Source organism: Sinocyclocheilus rhinocerous, unplaced genomic scaffold (assembly GCF_001515625.1).
Source record: "Sinocyclocheilus rhinocerous isolate Xijiao unplaced genomic scaffold, SAMN03320098_v1.1 scaffold2150, whole genome shotgun sequence".
Classification (NCBI taxonomy): Eukaryota; Metazoa; Chordata; class Actinopteri; order Cypriniformes; family Cyprinidae; genus Sinocyclocheilus; species Sinocyclocheilus rhinocerous.
In genome coordinates this window covers 74859-94803 of record NW_015630333.1, presented here as the reverse complement: position 1 = coordinate 94803, position 19945 = coordinate 74859, and the positions used below count along the sequence as shown (strand labels likewise).

The following is a 19945-nucleotide window of genomic DNA, read 5'->3' as shown; positions in this document are numbered from 1 at the left end:
CACCGAACCCCCGACTGCTCCCCGGGCGCTGCTGCAAAAAATGGCTGGCCACTGCTCCAGATGTGTCCACGATGTGTGTGTGTTCACTGCAGTCACACCGTGAACACACACGTCAGCACACGTTTTTTTTCTGTTTAACACTGTAAAGCTGCTTTGACACTTCATAAGGGACATAGGCACTTAAGCATATGTCCAAAAGGGAATTCATGATATCTGAAACAACAATTTTTACTAGTGAAAATTAATTTTTAACATGTAAGAATTAAGTTACAGATATCAAGAAGAATGTTTATTACTTTATTATTATTTATTCATTTTTGATATCATAAACGTATTTCTGCGAGTGATGATGCCATTTTTGATGTTGAAATACATTTTGTTTAATCAGGAGTATCGTTTGTCATAACATTTGTGGAGGCACGTCCGGGATTGGAATAGTTGTGTGTATTGTAGGGATTGGTTGTTGGTTGATGTGTTTGCTTGATGTTTTCATAGTTGTGGTAAAGTAGGATTTATGCTAGGCATTGCGTGACATATATTTGTGTTATTAGACGATTGTTGTGTCACTACCGAGTGTGTGCGGTTTAACATTTGAGTTGGGTGGCATTGCGTTTTTCGTAGAGGTGGAAAGAGTACGAAAACATTCTACTCAAGTAAAAGTACCATTACAATAAAGGGGTCATATGATAAAAAGAACATTATTTTGTGTATTTGGTGTAATGAAATGTGTTTATGTGGTTTATGATGCAGATTTTCATGATGCAGTCTGTGTATTTTTCCGAAGCATTTGAGAGAATTGCTGTTGAAAGAGATTGGCCACAATCTGAGTGGGTGACATTGGTTAGGAGGCAGTTCGCTGATGAAGCTCAAGAAGTGTATGTAGCTCTTGATGCTGTTCAGTGCACTGAGTATGAAACTGTGAAACAGGTCGTTCTGCGGGCATATGAGTTGGTGCCTGAGGCCTAAAGGCAGCAGTTTTGGACAGTTAAAGCCAGGCCAGACCTATGTTGTTTTAGCTAGGCAGCAGGAAATACTCTAATAAATGGTTGAGCAACTGAAACATATTTCTTTCAAGATTTGAAGCAGTTAATGGTACTGGAGCAATTTAAAAATAGTTTACCCAAACATATTGCAATGCATCTGAATGAGCAGGAGATAACTGAAGTTTGTGCAGCAGCAGAAATGGCAGATAATTATGTCTTAGTGCATCAGGAGCCCTGGGTAGCAGAGAAGAAACTGGGTCCTCCAAGGCAGTTTGAAGAAAGGTTTAAAGAAGAGTGGCTTGATTAAGTGGTGGAAATAGCGGATGATGGGCACAGAACGGTAACAAAAGTCAGAGACATTTACAATTAGCCTACACACAGGTGTAGTAGTGTGCAAACTCTACTACACGGGGATGTTTAGATAACTATATAAGAATTCACATGTTCATGTTTTTTGAAAATATTTATAATATTAATATTATATTATATTATAATAAATAATTGACCTCAAAAAGGGAATTCATGAGCAATAATTGCTCCATTTCTTCATATGACATTGAATGTAACTAAACTAAAATGTGCATCATACATCAAGGGTCAAATCAAATATAAATAGCACATTAAAGTTAAAAGTTACACACTTTTTTGTGTGCACATTGTATAGGTCTGGTATAAAGTATGTTTTAGCTCAGGTGACCGAAATGTCCGCCCAATAGAGAAATGTTTTGCTCAGCAAGAAAAAAAAAATAGAGGTAACTTTGCTAGCAGAGTATTTCATGCACTTCAGGAATGGCTTGAAAACTCTTTCCCTGTAGATTCTGTTTCTCGATGTGTCCCTCAGAGTTCTGTTCTTGGCCCACTGCTCTTTTATTTCTTATGTTGCAAACACATGCTTAGTCACATTATTCACTGGCATAGACTCCCTTTAACTTTAATTGCTTATACACTACTATATTAGTTCCAAACCCCCTTCCCCACAAGATCCTCATCTGCCTGTATTAAACACCCTGTCAGATCAATAAAAAAAAGACTTTTAATTAGTTATGAATCAACATTTATTGGTTATAATAACTGTATGTACACCAATGGTACAACACATATTGATATGCATGAATACACTTTTATTTCACAGCTATGAAACAGGAAATCATTTATTTTACCACTTTCCTTTTGACTATAGTTTCCTCTCCCTTTACATAAAAAATCACATCACAAAAAGGGTGAGAGAAAAGAGGAGCAGATGGGTTTACGTATAAGATCAATGTAAGAAATGCAGACCATCTATTAATGATGGTTTCAGATGTATTCAGTTAAGTAAGAATAATAAACATGGGTTATTCTAGAAAAAAATGTTTCACAATTGCCTGTAATTTTTTGTGTGTGTGTCTGTGTGCGTTTTTTAAAAATATATCAGAAACATTGAAAAGAAACATTGGAAGGTCAAGTGCAAGACAGAACTGAGACATGTTTTTACAGATACTGTGGATGTGGCTCAACACAGACTTAATACAGTGTGCTTTACATCATCAAGTATACTCAAATTCACATTCCAGCATATCTTATCATAACTTTAAGATGTTACATATTTTTGATGTACATATAACACAAACATATGTAAGACTATCACATTAAAACAATATTTTATTGTATAACATCTTCAAAAATATAGCCTGAATATTTTGAGATGCTATAAATAACATACAAATATCTTCTTTTTCGAGTCTGATGTTAGATTACATAGAAATGTTGGGACACATAAATGTATGTAGGGAAAAATATCCCAAACATAGATCAGATAGAATAATTGATATGAAATTGCTGAGAGAGCTAGTCTGAATTCAACTCAAGCAAAGTACTACCTTTCTATACTTTTCACTATAGTATTTTATCTTATGCAGCACATAGAGGGTATACATTTCTATAGGATTACAAAAACACTTAATTAAAACTTCATCACATCAATTAAACACCATCTCAATGTTTCTAAAACTGGAAAAAAAAAATGCAATGTTACCTACAATCAGTGGCTTCGCTAGGTTTTCTTGGCCCCCTGTACAGCACATTGGGTCAATATCCCTCGATAGGAATCGTGGACTGTGGTCCCCCTCAGTGGGGGGTAGATTGGGGGGAGGGGGATGAGAGGACGTTGAGGGGCCCCACAGTAGCTCTGGGCCCCATGCACTCTGTCCCGCTGTTCCTCCACTAGTGACGCCCCTGCCTTCAATATGTACACAAAGTGCACGGAGGCACTTTAAAATTCATGCTTTTTTAGAAACTGGTGCAAAAACACTAAATGTCCATGCATCTAACAGTGAGAGAAAACACAAGAGTGGCTCAACGCTCAATGACCAAACAATCTCAACAGTCTGAAACGTCTGCCTTTTGATGGGCAACACTCACAACATCTAAAATTCACATTATGATTCTATGTAATGTGGCAACATGAACTTGTGCTCATATGGCATTTATTCTCTTGGCAAGGGTTATAACACTGGAACATCAAAGAGCTGTTTAGTATTCAAGACATCATAGAGAGACGTCTTAAATGAATTAGACATATTAGGGGTGGAATTCTATTGATATCTTTGTTTAGCTTTGTCAAATACAGGGTAATGTTTAAAATAATCATCAAACAAATACACAAATTAAAAAAATTAAAAAGGCAAAAAACAAACAATGTTTAGAATCCTGTGATCAAAGATCACACACGGGGAAGAAGTGTGCTCGTCTGAATGTATCACTCATTTGAAAGAAAAAGTACTTTTTTTTTGTCTGAGTCTCTGATTGGCAGAGTGAGGTATGTGGATGTGCATGTTGATTTGTCAGCCTGACAGGAAGTGATGGAAAGTTGGCCTATGAGTGTTTTGCAGCATGGTGGGGCTAAGAAACAGTCATTTGTAATATGAGGGAAAGATGCTGTCAGAGATGAATAAGAGGATAGTAAATCCAGAGGTAGCATATTGGATCAGCTCAGTTATAAAATCCTCCTCTTTATTATGATTTAACCCTTCCATTGAAAAACTACTTTGCTTCATAGTTAGTTTAGTTGTGATTTTCTAAAGCTCAAAAGAAAAACTGCTTAAAAATAGTTATAATAGCCTTGGGGCAATGTCTCTCTGAGGTAAGAACTTCAGCTCATTTAAAATAGATGTCCAAAAAGACAAAAAAAAAAAGACACTAGTAGTGAAAGAAATGAAGGCATTAGGTTAAAACTGTGTAAACCTACTTGGATTATAAAAACAGGTAAACAGTTCTCTCCAGCAGGCTAACTGGGCCTTAATACAAATGATCTCTGTCTGCATTAGCAATATATATAATTTTTTTTTTTCCCTGACAAAATTTTTCCTGGAAAAAAAATGAGTATATATTTTATATGCCTGAGTATACCTCTATATCTTACCAGTGGAAGGAAAAATAGGCTAAATTTAGAGCAATTGTAGAATACAAATTGAATATATACAGTATGTGGGCAAAGGCATTTATCTAATTTAGAAGGGTTGTGCGCTCTCAACATACTGTACATGTTCATAATCAAAATGGAGTTGTTAATAATGCCAGTCCAGGTTTAGCACACCACACCAAATCATATAAAAATAGGCATGTTATTTTAAAAGATGCACTTCTGGAATCTCAAAAGATGATGATTTTTAACACTGAAGCCATCAGCTGTATGTTCACTGTATGACTGACATGTGTTCAGGTGCTGTTTTGGTTGTACAACATAAATAGACAATTTGTGCTTTATAATGAACTAAACGTAAGGCATGCATTGCATATTTCAGTACTTCTGAATGACGCAAAGAGCTCATGTAAGACCTGGAATGGTAAATATAATGGCCTGAATTTGCCTGAAAGGTTTTTGTGCTATCGTGCCACTGATTCACCAACATACATATGAGAAACACCCTATCTTCCGTTTCCTTGACAGAATAGAGAAAAAACCCCACTCCAGTGAGCACTGTGATAAAAGGAGCTCCAGAGGAGGACGGTCTCCAAATAAACGCGACTTGTGCTTTACCTTCCATCTCTGTGCAGTCGCCTCCGTCCCTACTTTTGTATCCTAGCAACACTAGATTACCCTTTTGAGAAGTGGTTGTGAGATTTGTTCGGACCAAGAGGTGTTACGGTGTCGTGCAAGGTAGTTCAGCTGTCATAGTGTAAGGCGAAGGAACTAGAGGCAGACGAGCAGGTTTCTGTCATGTTCTCATATAAGCAGTGGGCGATGGCTCTGTAAGAAGCTTTGTTATCTGTCTGCTCTCCCTCTGAAAAATTCACATTTTTCACCCCTTTTCAAAATACATATGTTTGGAAGTTTATGTATATATTTATTAGCATCACAAATAATTGCTGTAACTGCCTCAATAACATTATGTCAGCTGCATGTGTGAGCTTTTGGCCTCATATTCTTGTGTTACATGAGACAATATAATATTGTTAAACATGTTAGAAAAGAATAGAAACCATAGAAATAAACTTTCACATTTTTCACCCCTTTTCAAAATACATATGTTTGGAAGTTTATGTATATATTTATTAGCATCACAAATAATTGCTGTAACTGCCTCAATAACATTATGTCAGCTGCATGTGTGAGCTTTTGGCCTCATATTCTTGTGTTACATGAGACAGTATAATATTGTTAAACATGTTAGAAAAGAATAGAAACCATAGAAATAAACCACAAAACCCATTTGTTCTATGTGCATGAATATAGGTTGCTTTTTTCTCTCTCTCTCTTGGGGTGCCGGGGTCTGTGTGCTTGCATTAATTGTTTTTCCAAGGTTCTTCCTCAACGAGTGTGTACTCCGCAGTTGAGCCATTTGTGGCTGCCAAGGTTACCTGAAAGAGTTATCGACAGATTTGAGGTCATATCCATGTGAATGTTCAACAGTAAATGTAAGATCTCTCTGGAGCTTTGGAGCAAAGAATTCTGAGACTTTTAGCAAATGTACAAATGTAACAGAAAAGATATTTTGATTTAAAAAATGTAAAGGTAGGATGGATGGCTGTTTTACCTTTCAGTTCTGAAAGTGATCCCAATTCACAATTCATTTACAGCACACTAAGCTTTTAAAAACGACAAACAGTGTAAACTACACTCTCTGGTTACAGCATCCTAGACACCAATATTTTAACAATTCAGAAAAGATCAATCACTGTCAGACCAAGTGAGATGTCGTTTGGGAGATAATGGTTAAGACCATGATTTTTTGGTAGTACTACACAGCACACCATGTGTATACAGTATAATAGCACTGTGTGTTGTTTGCTTTTGTGATCTGAAGGAGAGTTTGGTCCCAGAAGAGACGTGTGACTTCAGGCTTAACAGCCAGATTCTTTTAGATTTAGAACAATTTTTTAACTTTAGGGTTATAGTTATTTTTAGAGGCATCATTCTTGATGTGGATGTTATAAATTAACACTTATAAAATTCACAATCTAACTGCCAGTGCTGATGTCATAATGAATGCCTGTGATCAGTGTTTACTTCAGCAAATGATACCAGCCGGGTCTCCTCTCTTTGCCCCATTCCTCTGACACTCTTCTGCTTTTGACCATTTCATTCAGGAAATATAAATCCAGTTGATTAATTTTTACTATACAACATTGCATAGTGATGAATACTTTTGTTTCTGTCATTTAGAATTCTGTGCTCCAAGATATATAGACCGTGACACTAAAGCCATTTAACCATTTACCTGTATGAGATTTTTCAATGACAAATACACAGACTGCTCTATAACATTCAATTAAATTAAATTGAATTTAAAAATAAATAAAAATAACAAGGTACAACAACAGTACAAGCATTAATGAGTGGTTACTTTGCAAGGCTTCTACAATGGATTGCATTTTTAGATAAACTGGGTTAGTTTTTGTTAAGTTATTGTTTGCATCCAGAGCATGCAAGTACAACAGACAGCAGAAAACAGGAGCAGATTTTCTGTCTATTATGCACCAAGAAAAAAACAAGAACGATATGGGTCTAACTGTCTGTTTTGTAAAATATTCAAAACTAAAAGATGAAGATGTGTCTACTCAGGAGGATGGGTCTTCTCTTTCATTCTTAATTCCCCTGAAAGTTTGTTTAGTCTCAGGCAGTGCTTAATTGCTGATGTTCTCAAACTTGATTATCAGCGAATTTATGTAAACTTAATAACTTAATAATTACTTAAACTGAATCACTCAACAAAGCATCAGTATCATAAATACATCAGAGCTGAATAAAGCCTGTTTTCCACCATCAGGCGAAGGGTAATTGTTGCCAAACCATGCAACAAGATGGTTGCCAGTTGCCATGGTTATGGTTTCTTTTTAAGATTAGGAAGCATGTTACCTCGGTGGCGCAAGAGTTGGTGACGGCATGATACTGTGAATAAACCCTGGAGCGTTTGTGTTGTATGGGATGCTCACATCATGTAGAAAGGGAAAGGTTCCCATACTAGCTATAAAAGACACAATATTTTATTATATGTTTTAATGTGCTAGCTAGTTGATGAAAAAGGCTTGTAGAATAATAGTGTACTATACTATGAACACATTATCACGTCACTGCAGGTTTTACGCAGCATGGTTAGCATTCATATCATGCTCAAGTGGAAATGCAACTGGAACCATTCCACACCATGCTCTGAATATTCGGCCTGCTGGTGGAAAGGTGCTTTCATAGGGTTAGCTTGTAGTTTATTATTAAACTCATGGATCTCAACTGAACTTAAACTGCACATTCTGCACATACTATTTAAATAACTGATGTAGGAAAAAGCTGCTAACTGCAGAGTTAATGGTAAAAATAATAATGAATTATTTGATTTGATGTATATTTTGATGCACTGCAAAACATACAATATTATGTTGCAATATGCTCAAAATATGCTCCAAGAAAAGAAGCAAAGAAATATGAGTACATATGCAATTATACTGTAGCTACCATATATATGTACATACACACATAAACGTTTGTGCATATACATATATGCTAACATGCAAAAGATATCAGAAAAGAGACATGCAGGGATGTATGTAGATGTCTCTATGTCCATTAGCGTGACTTGTACCTTGCAATCATCTAATAAGACAGAATTTTGAGCAGCATAGACGCACTGGTTGGAGTTGTTTTCATGATGGTTTTTGAGGTCATCATAGTAGGACTGGGTCTTGGTCATCATCTCTATGTCATCAGATTTCGCATGTTGGGCGTCCAGAGCATCCAGCTCTGCCTTGGACAGATGGTAGACGATGCCAGCCCCATATGAGTCTCCAACCACATTAACTGAGGTACGGAAACGATCCCTGAGGGGAAAAAAAGATGAAATGCTCTGTTTAGCAGTCACATATTTCCTGAACAAGAGTAGGATAATCTTAAACATGACAGTGACAGCTTCAGGGAAGGCTTTCATTTATCATTTACTAGTCCCAATCTGGATCAAATAAGTCTAGATTCAGAATACTCACAGAAGCCAGTCAACAGCCACTAGCAGACTGATATCTTGAGTAGGAAGTCCAACGGCTGTCAGAATGAGTAACATGGTGACCAGTCCAGCACTGGGGATACTCGCCGCCCCGACACTGGCAAGTGTTGCTGTAAGACTAAATTTTGGGAATGCAAGCACTTATGTTTCATTCATATTTACACATAAAGTAGTAGACAATAGTAGACAATCTTGTCCAGAACAACTTAAAGAAAAGAAAAATATTTTTCTAAAATAACAGCCTACTGTTTAAAAAGGACAAATATGTTCTGAATTTTGCCTAACAAGTTACTGAGCACCTAAGCTTAGACATCGGGTGGCCTCAAAAGGCTGGGCAACAGCCAGTCGATTCTCCAATACACGTTAAAATGTATAATAATAGTCTTGTATTTTTAGAATACAATAAATGTGGTACATCAATTTTGGAAGAACAGTAGTAAAATGAAAATGAAACTGAAATGGACCATCTGTACCAGATGTTGTACAACCACCTGTTGTACTGTATTCAAAATATACATTATGTAATGTCATTATGTAAATGATTACTTGATTATGATTACTTAACAAAATTTTTGTTACATATAAGTGACAAACAACACTGATCACTATGGTAGTCAGCATCATATCTAGTATCTAAGTAAAATGTTTGTGTCACGAATATAACCCTAGTTCCCTATCTGTCGGTCACTACGAGTTATGTTGTGATAACATATGGGGTCTTACTTGGGAGCCCGAATCCTCTCTGATTAAGAGAAAACGCTAATGAAATTTGGCTAGTGGATTTTGCATGCTGAGCCACTCCCCGTGCACACGGGTATAAATAAACGACAGGTGCATCCACTCATCAGATTTTTGCTTCGGAGCCGAGTGAATGAACACAGTTCGAGATTCACCAGGCGAATTCTCTCTGCTGCTAGAAGAAGAGGCTGTTCTGGGTGGCGTTACGGCACAATCAGCGGCGTCCCGGTTAATTCAGCGATTCCCCTGGGTGCTTCATCTAAAAGAGCAGTTTCTGATCATGGACGGCTCGTGTCTTTTTAAAGACGCCGTTCCGTCCATGTCCTCTTGGTTGCGGTCATTTCCCATCCTCCGTCAATGGCCACGATCGTTGTCTTCGGTGTCTGGGCATCCAGCACGCTGAAGCTGTGTTCGTGGATGGTTCATGCGTTCACTGTGAGCGTGTGACCTTGGCAGCGCTGCGATCGAGCCTCTCTTTCCTCACGGGGATGGGAGGGGCTCCCTCTGTCACTACCCGCACTGGCTTCTCTGCCACGAGCAGAGAACCGTCGGCTAGTGCTCTGGGAGCGATCTGAGGGTTACAGTGAGAGCCTCTCCGCTGGGTCAGTCCCCGTGGACCTCTCATTCCTCCCGCAGCAGCTGTTCTGTGCAGCTCCCCAGTGATTCTGCTGTGCCGTCTTACGGCGTGCCCAACGTGTCATTCGGCGTGCCGATAGAGGATCAGATGTCGATAGCAGCATCAGAGGATGGGCGATCGTCCTCTAAAGATGAAGGCTTCCTCTTGTGGTCCAACATCTATGGCTTAGCCTGGTTGAGATGAGTGACATCGACAAAGTGCACTTTCTCGATGGTCCCATCTCCCAGGCTGGGCTATTCAGCAACACTGTCGAGGACTTCGCCCAGCAAGGTCTCGGCAGTACAAAGACAGACTGAGTCCATCCAGCATATCCTGCCTCGGCGTGATCCTCCACCTGCCACCGTTCCGCCGCGGGCCGCGCCTCAGCCTGCCTGTCACTGAGGACACCCTCCACCCCATGCCGAGACTATGTCAAGGCCGGCGCGTCGAGCCTCGTGCAGGAACGCGGCGCCTTCCCGTGTTTCAGCCGGCCCCTAAGTCCTCCAGGTAGACAATGAACCGGCCCTGACATAGAGAGCCCAGAGATGTAGGAACTGCTTCTCTTCCGGAGATGGCAAGGAGAGCGCGGTGGAGGGCCGGGTGGAGAATCTTTTGTTTCATTTTGTTCTGTTCCGCTGCTGGCCCAGGGGCCCAGGTGCCCTGGCACATCAACTGCCTCGAGTTGCTGGCAGTGCTACTTGCCTTGCGGCGGTTCCGGCCGCTGCTGGTTTGCAAGCACGTGTTGGTCCACACGGACAACACTGCAACCGTTTCATACATCAACTGGCAGGGTTGTCTACGATCACGTCGCATGCCACAACTCGCCCGTCATCTCCTTCTCTGGAGTCAGACGCAGTGCAGGGCGCTGCCGTCCACATCCCGGGGGAAGCTCAATCGTGTGGCCGACATGCTCTCACAACAGCTCACGTTCCCCAGAGAATGGCTACTCCATCCCGAGATGATCTGGCTGAACTGGAGTCGATTCGGGGAGCTCAGGTAAACCTGTTTGCCACCCACAATTCCTCCCACTGCCAGCTTTATTACTCTCTGACCAAGGCCCCCTCGACACGGTCACGCTGGCACGCAGCTGGCCTCGGGCTTTACGCAAGTATGCATTTCCCCAGTGAGCCTTCTCGTGCAGACATTGTGCAAGGTCAGGGATGACAAGGAGCAGGTCCTGCTGGTTGCGCCGTATGGCCAACCCGAACCTGATTTTCGGAACTGATTTTCGATGGATGGAGGAGCTCCGGAAGGATAAAAGGAGGAGTGATGACAGTGTTGGACGAGAGAGGACCAGGCCTGGATTTTATTTTGTGTTTTGTGTGCAGCAGTCGTCCGCAAGGGGCTGCCGCTTTACTTTCATTTTGTGTTTGTTTATTTTATTAAAGCCTTTAAATGTTTGCTGGTTCCCGCCTCCTTCTTCCCGTGACTACAAACTTTGTTACAGTAGGCTGTCACCCTCCACCTTGAAAGTGTGTGTGGCTGCTATTGCAGCACATCACAATGCAGTGGACGGCCAGTCCCTGGGATAGCACAATCTCAACGTCAGGTTCCCGAGGGGTGCCAGAAGGTTAAATCCTCCTAGGCCATCCCTGATGCCCTCCTGGGATCTCTCTACCGTCCTGGCTGGCCTTCAGAGGGATCCCTTTGAGTCACTTGACTCAGTTGAGTCAGTTGACTCAGTTGTCTCTGCTAAGACAGCGCTCCTGACTGCACTCACTTCCATCAAGAGGGTCGGGGACCTCCAAGCATTTTCGCTGAGCAAACATTGCCTTGTGTTCGGGCCAGCCTACTCTCACATGGTCCTGAGACCCCGGCCTGGAAGGTTCCCACCACGCCTTTTCGTGGTCAGGTGGTGAACCTGCAAGCGCTGCCCTCGGAGGAGGCAGATCCAGCCTTGGCGTTGCTGTGTCCCGTAAGAGTATTGCGCATATACATGGACAGCACCCGGAATTTCGGAAGCTCTGAGCAGCTCTGTCTGCTACAGAGGTCAATTGCTGTGTCCCGTAAGAGTATTGCGCATATACATGGACAGCACCTGGAATTTCAGAAGCTCTGAGCAGCTCTGTCTGCTACAGAGGTCAACAGAAAGTGATGCTATTGCAGCACATCACAATGCAGTGGACGGCCAGTCCCTGGGATAGCACAATCTCAACGTCAGGTTCCCGAGGGGTGCCAGAAGGTTAAATCCTCCTAGGCCATCCCTGATGCCCTCCTGGGATCTCTCTACCGTCCTGGCTGGCCTTCAGAGGGATCCCTTTGAGCCGCTGGATTCAGTTGAGCTTAAGTTCCTGTCTGCAAAGAGAGTGCTCCTGACCTCCAAGGCGCATATACATGGACAGCACGTGGAATTTCAGAAGCTCTGAGCCGCTCTGTCTGCTACAGAGGTCAACAGAAAGTGAAGGCTGTCTCCAAACAGAGGTTGGCCCACTGGATAGTGGATGCCATCGCCTTGACGTACCAATCCCAAGGCGAGCCGTGCTCCCTGGGGGTGAGGGCTCACTCCACACGGAGTGGTGCCTCCTCCTATGCGCTGGCGTACGGTGCCTCTCTGGCAGACATCTGTAGAGCTGCGGGCTGAGCGACACTGAACACCTTCACAAGATTTTACAGTCTTCGCGTTGAGCCAGTTTCTTCCCGTGTGTTGGGTAACAGGTAAGGAAGAGCCGGCCGGTGTCATGCTTGCTGCGCCATTCCCCCTCACCCGGGGATGTAAGCACCTTTTTCCTCCTCCAGTAGAGTTACCCAGATGGCAAACCCTGGTTGAGTATCCTCCAGCACCTCCGGCAGTCAGACTGGGCGGAGCAGTCTGACGCCAGGCCCCGTATCGTGTTAGCTTGCCCGTGTCTCCGGTCAGCCCCTTTACTGGGCTAGGTGTCCATATGGCTTGATCCCCTTCGGGCGATCCCATATGTGTATTCTTTCACGGTAAGGTTTCCCTCTCTGTGAACCCATCTCTTCCCTTTGACAGACCATTCTGTCAGTCTCTGCTGGCAGCCGTTCCTCCCTACTCCTAGGTAGGACCTGTCTCAGAGACCCATTCCATATGTACTACTACCCCAGGCCTGGGTCAGTCCATATCCGTGTCTCCACATGATACCTCCCTGCGGGTAGGATGTGGTCTCCGTAGCGCCCTTCTCTGGAAGGCTCGCTTCCACATCGTTTCCGCCAAGCTATAATAACAAATAGTAAAGACTCGAAGCAATCTTTCATTGAAGATTGAAATTCGTTCTCTTAAGAAATTATTTTCTGTGGTAGGAACAGCGGCATGGCTATCTCCAGCAGCGATGTTCTCACCTTTTGGTCCCTTCGAGCGCCAAGGTCAGCGAATTTACGCTGGGGCGTTGGGAAGGTTATGACCTTTGCGTAGCACCTGTCTGACACACTGCGGCTTGTCAACATTTGCTATGCCATAGGGTTGTGATGGGATTCAGGTTGTGGAGCTTTCAAAAGCAGATCTGCTCTGATCGGAATCTCCCAAGGAGGCTCTTCCAAGGGAGACATAAGACCCAATAACAATATATGGAACAGCCAAAACTGAACCACCAACCGAAGATGCACTGCACACTCTCATCAACACACTCTCATCAACACTGTTGGAAGCAGGCATATCAGCAGGAAAACATACAGACTGTTGTGCAAGAGCATCTATCCACAAAGCTGATGATGGAGACAAACCAAAGGAGCACCAAACAGTTTCACTGGAAGCAAACACATCCACCTCTGCCTTGTCAAACCTTTGCCAAATCAGATTCACAGTCTGAGGGTGCAAACTCCATTCTCCATGCCTCAATCTGTCTCGAGAGAAGGTCCGCTACTTGGTTCAACTGACCCACAATGTGCAATGCCCTCAGGTTTGGCTTTCATCTTAGTATCCTCCTGGCTCGTTAGGGCGTCTAGAAACTATGAAGCAAAGCATAAGCCAGAAAAGCACTCTGACCCGAGTAAGTCATGGGAGGAAGAAAGCCCAGAATCATGCAAGACTAGGCCTACCGGCATACAGTGCAAAACTAAGTTTTAAAGTTGCAAGCATAAAGTGAGTCTGCTGGCAAAAGTAAACCAGTGTGCGTTTACAGAGACGTGGGAGGAAGGAAGCTCTTGCAAAAGTAAGTGCCAATTAAGTGCAGGAATACAAATATGTTGTCTGTTTTAATGATCACATGGTAGTCCCAAAGGAAAATGACTTAAGTCTGCAGACTATAATCATCTACAGGCAATTTATGTGCCACATGATATGATCACCCCTCCAAACTCCACATGCCAGACACCCTTTGCAAACCTATCCCAACACAATAATGAGGTATCTGTTGTGATCATTTTACGGTGACTATTTCTGCCTCTTTAAGTCAATAACTGGGGATGCTTCCACGATAACAGTCGAACAGTAAAATAGCATATGCACATAAATCTGAGTCTGCAGTGTGTACGCCAAAAGGGACGGACTCCCTTGCTCTTCCACCATTAAACCAGCCTCACGTGGATTAATATTAAATGGTATAACTACTGCAATGAGACCCAACAGTGCATGACACAGACCTACAAAATCTATAGTCAACATTATGCAATTGCACATCCTGAGTGTGAAGTCCAGTAGATGCAAGTGCAGGACTGGCCACAATCAGTTATCCCTTTTCAGCACCAGAAAATACACACTGTAAATTAAGGGATTCTTTCTGGGAAGGAGGCACTTCCTTTCCCTATGGCTCTTTTCTCCAACAAAGAATGAGTACCTGCCCAATACTGGAACTTACAATGCAAAATCAGTCATGAAGCAACTGATTGTGTGACTTGGATATTTGGTAGCCCAAAGTGACAAATCGTGATAGCCAAAAGTGAAAAATAGCAATAGTAAACAGAGGCACATACAAGTTGAAAGAGATTGCATTGTGAGCTTTCAGAGTTCCAGAACTCCCCATGTGTTTGCACCCCTCAGAAAATACACCACACACAGTCTGGGAAGAGCAAGAGACTGACTCTTCATAGCCTTGAGCTCAGCATCAGATTCCCAAAACTATAGCTCATGCAGTGCCTCAAAAATTGCATAAGAATTGGATAGCCAATTGCCCTTCTTTCCTCGAAAAGAAAATAAGCCTCAGTGAAGCACTTTCATTTTTAAATATGATCACAGATAGCAAGGTGACACCGATACAATGTTGAGTTTTCATCCAAACCATCATCTTGGTTGAGGTTGTCATTTCAATATTTCAAAAATGTTGGATCATCATGTGACATATTTCACACAACATCTCTGGTAAAATTTTAAATAATGTTGCTTCTACTTTATTATTTGACAAGTGACATGAACATCAGCATTCTGTCACACTTTATACATAGCCCATGTCTTGATCACTGCTTGCAGAGCACCTTCCGTTCTTTCCTTTAGTAGAAGTAATGGCAGATTTACTGCTTTGTAGGGTAATCATTAATTTTCCTCAATCAGTATTAAACGTGATGCATGTAACTGATCTCAATTCAGTTTTTTATCACAAAAAACTACATATTGTGTTTTTGAGAAAGTGACAGACAAGACTATTTTGTGATATTTATGTAGATTAAGCCTACATAAGTAGAATCTGCAGCCTATTATTTTATTTATAGACTAATGTTCACATCCCATACTTTTTCCTGTAAATAATGGCCATAACTCAGAGGTGGTTACCTTCATGCAGAGTTCAGAGTTCACATATCCAACACACCTGCCTGAAAGTTTTTAGTGATCCTAAAGACCTTAATTAGCTGTTTTAGTTGTGTTTAATTAGGACTGGAGATAAATTTAGCTGAAAAGATTGGACACCTCTGACATTGTGCTTCTATTTACAAATGGTTATTGTAGAAACCGTATTGATATTGAAGTGTTAATAGATTTGAGATAAATAGATTAAATGAATATATTTTAAAGATGCTCAAACAAAAGAATGTTTTTTTGTGTTGAGCAATTTAAAAGTGATTCATATTGTGTTTAACAGATTAACATTCCTGAATGTTACTGTATGTATGACAGCTGAAGTGACTTGCTCTTGGGTGACTTCATGCTATCTTTTTCAGATTTCAGAGAGCCCAAAGGAAAAGAGGCAGCAGTCTGACATAAGCCAGCTTTTTAAAACTTGAATCACTGTATCACTTGTAGTCTGACATCAGACTCCTGAAACAAATTATTTTAAAGTTTGTAGAGCTTTTGTGATTTTGTCGTTTTTCTCTCATTTTTATTTTTAAAGACTGATCTTCTGTATCTTTTTGTCATTGATTATGTTAAACTGTTTAAAAAAATAACATAAAATAAAGTGACTTTGAAATGAATGGTCAGGAATTAGTCGATGTTCCATTGTGTAGTTGAAATATTAATGTTGTTTCATCATTAACTTGGCACATAAGATGGCAACATTGTTTTATGTAGAAATTTCAGTATTTCAGTTGTTTTATGTTTGTTTTCAGTGTTTCGACAAAAGTGGTTTAGTATTGACATCACATTATAATATTGATCCAACAATATTACCAATGTTTTTTTTCACATTTTATTTTAATATCGATTAAACAACCGTGATGTAGAAACAACATCATAGTGTTTGTTTTTTTGTTTTTTTTTTAATGAAAATTCAACATTGCTTCAACATTAACTGAGGGTGAAGAAGTGATGTTGAAACAGCTCTTCATAACATTGATTCAATTACATTTTCATAGGTTTTTGTTGAAATATCACCATAGTTTCAATATTAATTGTGGGTGCAAAAGTGATGTTGAACCAACATCACATTTTAACATTAATTCAATGCAGTTAGTGTTGACGCATTAACATTCTGCATGAACAGGTGTTAGTGAGGCCAGCAAGGGATGCTTGCCCTGTGGTCTGTTTGGGTCCTAATGCCCCAGTATAGTGCCGGGGACACTATACTGTGAAAAAAGCACCACGTTAAACAGAGGTCATGACTCATTGTGGTCACTAAAAATCCCATGGCACTTCTCGTAAAGAGTACAGGTTTTTTGACCGATGTCCTGGCCAAATTCCCTCCACTGGCCCTTGTCAATCATGGCCTCCTAATCATCCCCATCCACTGAAATGGCTATATCAGTCTCTCTCTCCTCTCCACCTGTAGCTGGTGTGTGGTGAGTTGGCTGGTCATTGGCTGGTCTAGCCTCATGTTTCTATGGAAACCAGAGCTTTTAACGGCCACTGCAGTGACACAATGATTTTACCAATCAGCGATTGACTCTTTTCATTTAGAATATTGTGCGTTGTAGTTTCTCCCATTCATAAGTATAGGAGTGAACTGTCTTTGTATTTCTATAGTCTTTGGATGAAACCAGTGATTCAAAGCAAATAAAGCATGGGCAGATAAAACCCAGAAAAAGAGTGGCACGAGCATGTCCTTTTGAGGCATCAGTGACACTATGTCTCAGTGTTAGTGCCACCAGCCACAGAATTGACGTGATTCTATACAGGCTTCAGACAATCATCACACCTGGAAGGTGTTCCCGTAGCTTCAGCTACTGATGCCGCACTCATTGACCCTATGAAAGGAAACTTTAAGCCTAGTTCACACTACATGACTTTAAACATCGGCATGTCACTGTGCTGTTCAGACTACATGACACTTCATAAACGATCCGCAACAGGGGGTCACACACTACACGATCTGACAACAACTCTGTTACACAACAACTCTATCCGGTCCCCAAACCACATTTGGGGAACACACGGGAATGACATGAAACAACACGTGAAACATCAGGAGTTGTTCATTTGAAAATGGATCTCGGGAAGAAATTAGCGCTGCAAGCTGTTTGCACGATGATCTGTTCTGAAAAATTCCGCTCCATTTCTTGTGTCCACACTTTTCTTAAAGCCGTGTTGCTGCTGCTGTTTTCCTCCGGTGACCTCAACCCATGCCTTGCTCTCTGATTGGCTGTAGCTCGTCGTGACACCTGACACCACAGGATGTTGAGTCAGCCGTCAGGTCCAGATATTTAGCATGCTAGATATTTGTTTGGTGTCGGCGAGGCGTCAGCGAGCCTCTTTGATGCGTCGTTCAGTAGTTAGTTCACACATAAAGATTGCCGAGCACTGATCACCGAACGCTGATTTGCCCCTGATCACAGCCCGACCTGTCGGCGAACTCGTTGACTTGCAAATCGGGCTTAAATCAGGGTTAAAATCCTGTAGTGTGAACTTGGCATTAGGCATCCCATATAAACTTCTGATGATACATTTTCAACTGACATAAAAATCATTACAAGAAATATGAAACTTTGGTAGAATTCATTGATGTGAATCGCTCGCATTGCTCACAAGTGGTGGTAAGAATACAATTTTTACAGTTCCTGCAACATTATAACCACCGGTTGTTTCATTTACTTAGAAAAGCTCTTTAACTGTAGCACAGGGGTGTCCAATCCTGCTCCTGAAGGGTCAATGTTATGCAGAGTTTAGCTCCAACACACTGGCCTGGAAGTTTTAGTGAGTCTGAAGACCTTGACTAGCTGCTTCAGGAGCAGGTTTGGAGAAATGTTGACAGCATATAGAATCTGTTCTATATCTGTTCTATACTAAGTTATACACCTATTTAATGTGTCAGCAGTCAAAATGTGTATTGTTTTGATAGTGGGCTAGATTTTATGAACTTGTTTATTGCTTTATTCAAAAAAGCAATAATTGGTGCTATGCCACTGCTGGCGGATGGGAAATAAATGACAGCTAATGAAAAAAAAAATATTTTTTTGATTACATATGATGGATAATTTAGTTTCTGAATTATTAAGCCCACTTATTAGAAGGTAATAGAAAAGTTATAGTTGTAATTTTAAAAAAATGTATATGGTTGATCATAATTACCTACAAAAAACAGGAAAATATGCTTAATATATGATTTATGCTCGGCTCCACCTCTCTGTAACATTTAGTTGGTGCCCAGCACATTAATTAATTAGGTGGATGTTAGTTCATAATATATATTTTTGAAAAGTAGCCTATTCTGTCTTACCTGACAGTGACGATTTGACCGGGATCTAAATCAATTCCGTTCATCTGGGCAATGAAAATGGCAGCTACAGCCTCATAGAGGGCTGTTCCGTCCATGTTAATTGTTGCTCCAACAGGCAGCACAAAACGTGTAACTCTCTTGTCAATACCAAGGTTTTCCTCAAGACAACGGAACGTTACGGGCAGAGTGCCAGCACTAGAAGAAGAAAAGGAAAACATATAATTCTTACTCAGATAATAAATTATGCTTGTGGTTATGTTGTAATAATTAGCAGTTTTTGACTTTTTGTTTGTTTTTTTGTACATATATTTATTTATAATAGTAATTTATAAACTTTACTTCATAGGTATATACAGTGGGTATAGAAAAGAATCACCCCCTTTAAAATAATCACATTTTATTGCTTTACAGCCTGAAATGAAGACGGACACAATTTTAGTTTTTTCCAGCTGTATTTACTCAGTGCAACTTATAACATCCAAGTGAAAGATATAACACCAACATGTCAGAAAAACAAAGCAGAATCAGTGAGTTGGAAAAAGGATCACCCCGATGCTAAAAATGACTTGTAAACTCAATCAGGTGGAGCTGATCACCTTCTCAATGGCACACAAAGCCATTTGACTTTCATCTGTGATCGGTTGTGCTCGGCTGTGCTCATTTTGATCAGCTCAGCATGAAAAGAGTTTTTACTGGAGCATTTCAGTCCTTGGTAGTGCAACTGAAGCAAACAATCAACCGCAAGGAACTGTCAAAAGATCTCCGAGATAAAGTTGTGGACAGGCACAAGTCAGGAGATGGATACAAAAAAATAATTTCAAAGTCTTTATCAATGCCTAGAAGCACAGTGAAGTCTATTATTAAGAAGTGGAAGGTATTTGGTACAACACAGACCCTCCCTGGATCAGGACGTCGCTCCAAACTGGATGAAAGAGCCAGGAGGAAACTAGTCAGAGAGGCGACCAACAGCAACTCTGAAACAGTTGCAGGAATTTATGACAAAAAGTGGTCATTGTGTACATGTGACAACAATCTCACAAATTCTCCACAAATGTGGCTTGTATGGGAGGGGTGCAAGAAAAAAAGCTATCCTCAAGAAAGGCCACATGCAGTCAGACTGAGCTTTGCCAAAACACACCTTGAAGATTCTGAGGCAGATGA

The 19945-nt window shown here is 41.1% G+C and overlaps 1 protein-coding gene and 1 long non-coding RNA gene across 2 annotated transcripts in view; one reads left to right on the top strand and one right to left on the bottom strand.

The window, feature by feature from the left end:
- The first annotated feature begins 2610 nt into the window (after positions 1-2610).
- Positions 2611-4167, top strand: LOC107740051 (uncharacterized). The gene is made up of 2 exons (XR_001640052.1): positions 2611-3880; positions 3918-4167. It is a non-coding gene; the product is annotated as an uncharacterized LOC107740051 (long non-coding RNA).
- Positions 4168-5463: 1296 nt separating this feature from the next.
- The window catches only part of slc1a2b (solute carrier family 1 member 2b), a 50655-nt gene continuing 36173 nt past the window's right edge, over positions 5464-19945 (bottom strand). The window contains exons 10-12 of the mRNA XM_016552325.1: positions 8439-8573; positions 8042-8276; positions 5464-5822 (exon numbers count right to left, since the gene is read on the bottom strand). Coding sequence (XP_016407811.1) covers positions 5748-5822; positions 8042-8276; positions 8439-8573 — 445 coding nt within the window. The 3' untranslated portion in view covers positions 5464-5747. The remainder of the gene's footprint in view (positions 5823-8041; positions 8277-8438; positions 8574-19945) is intronic.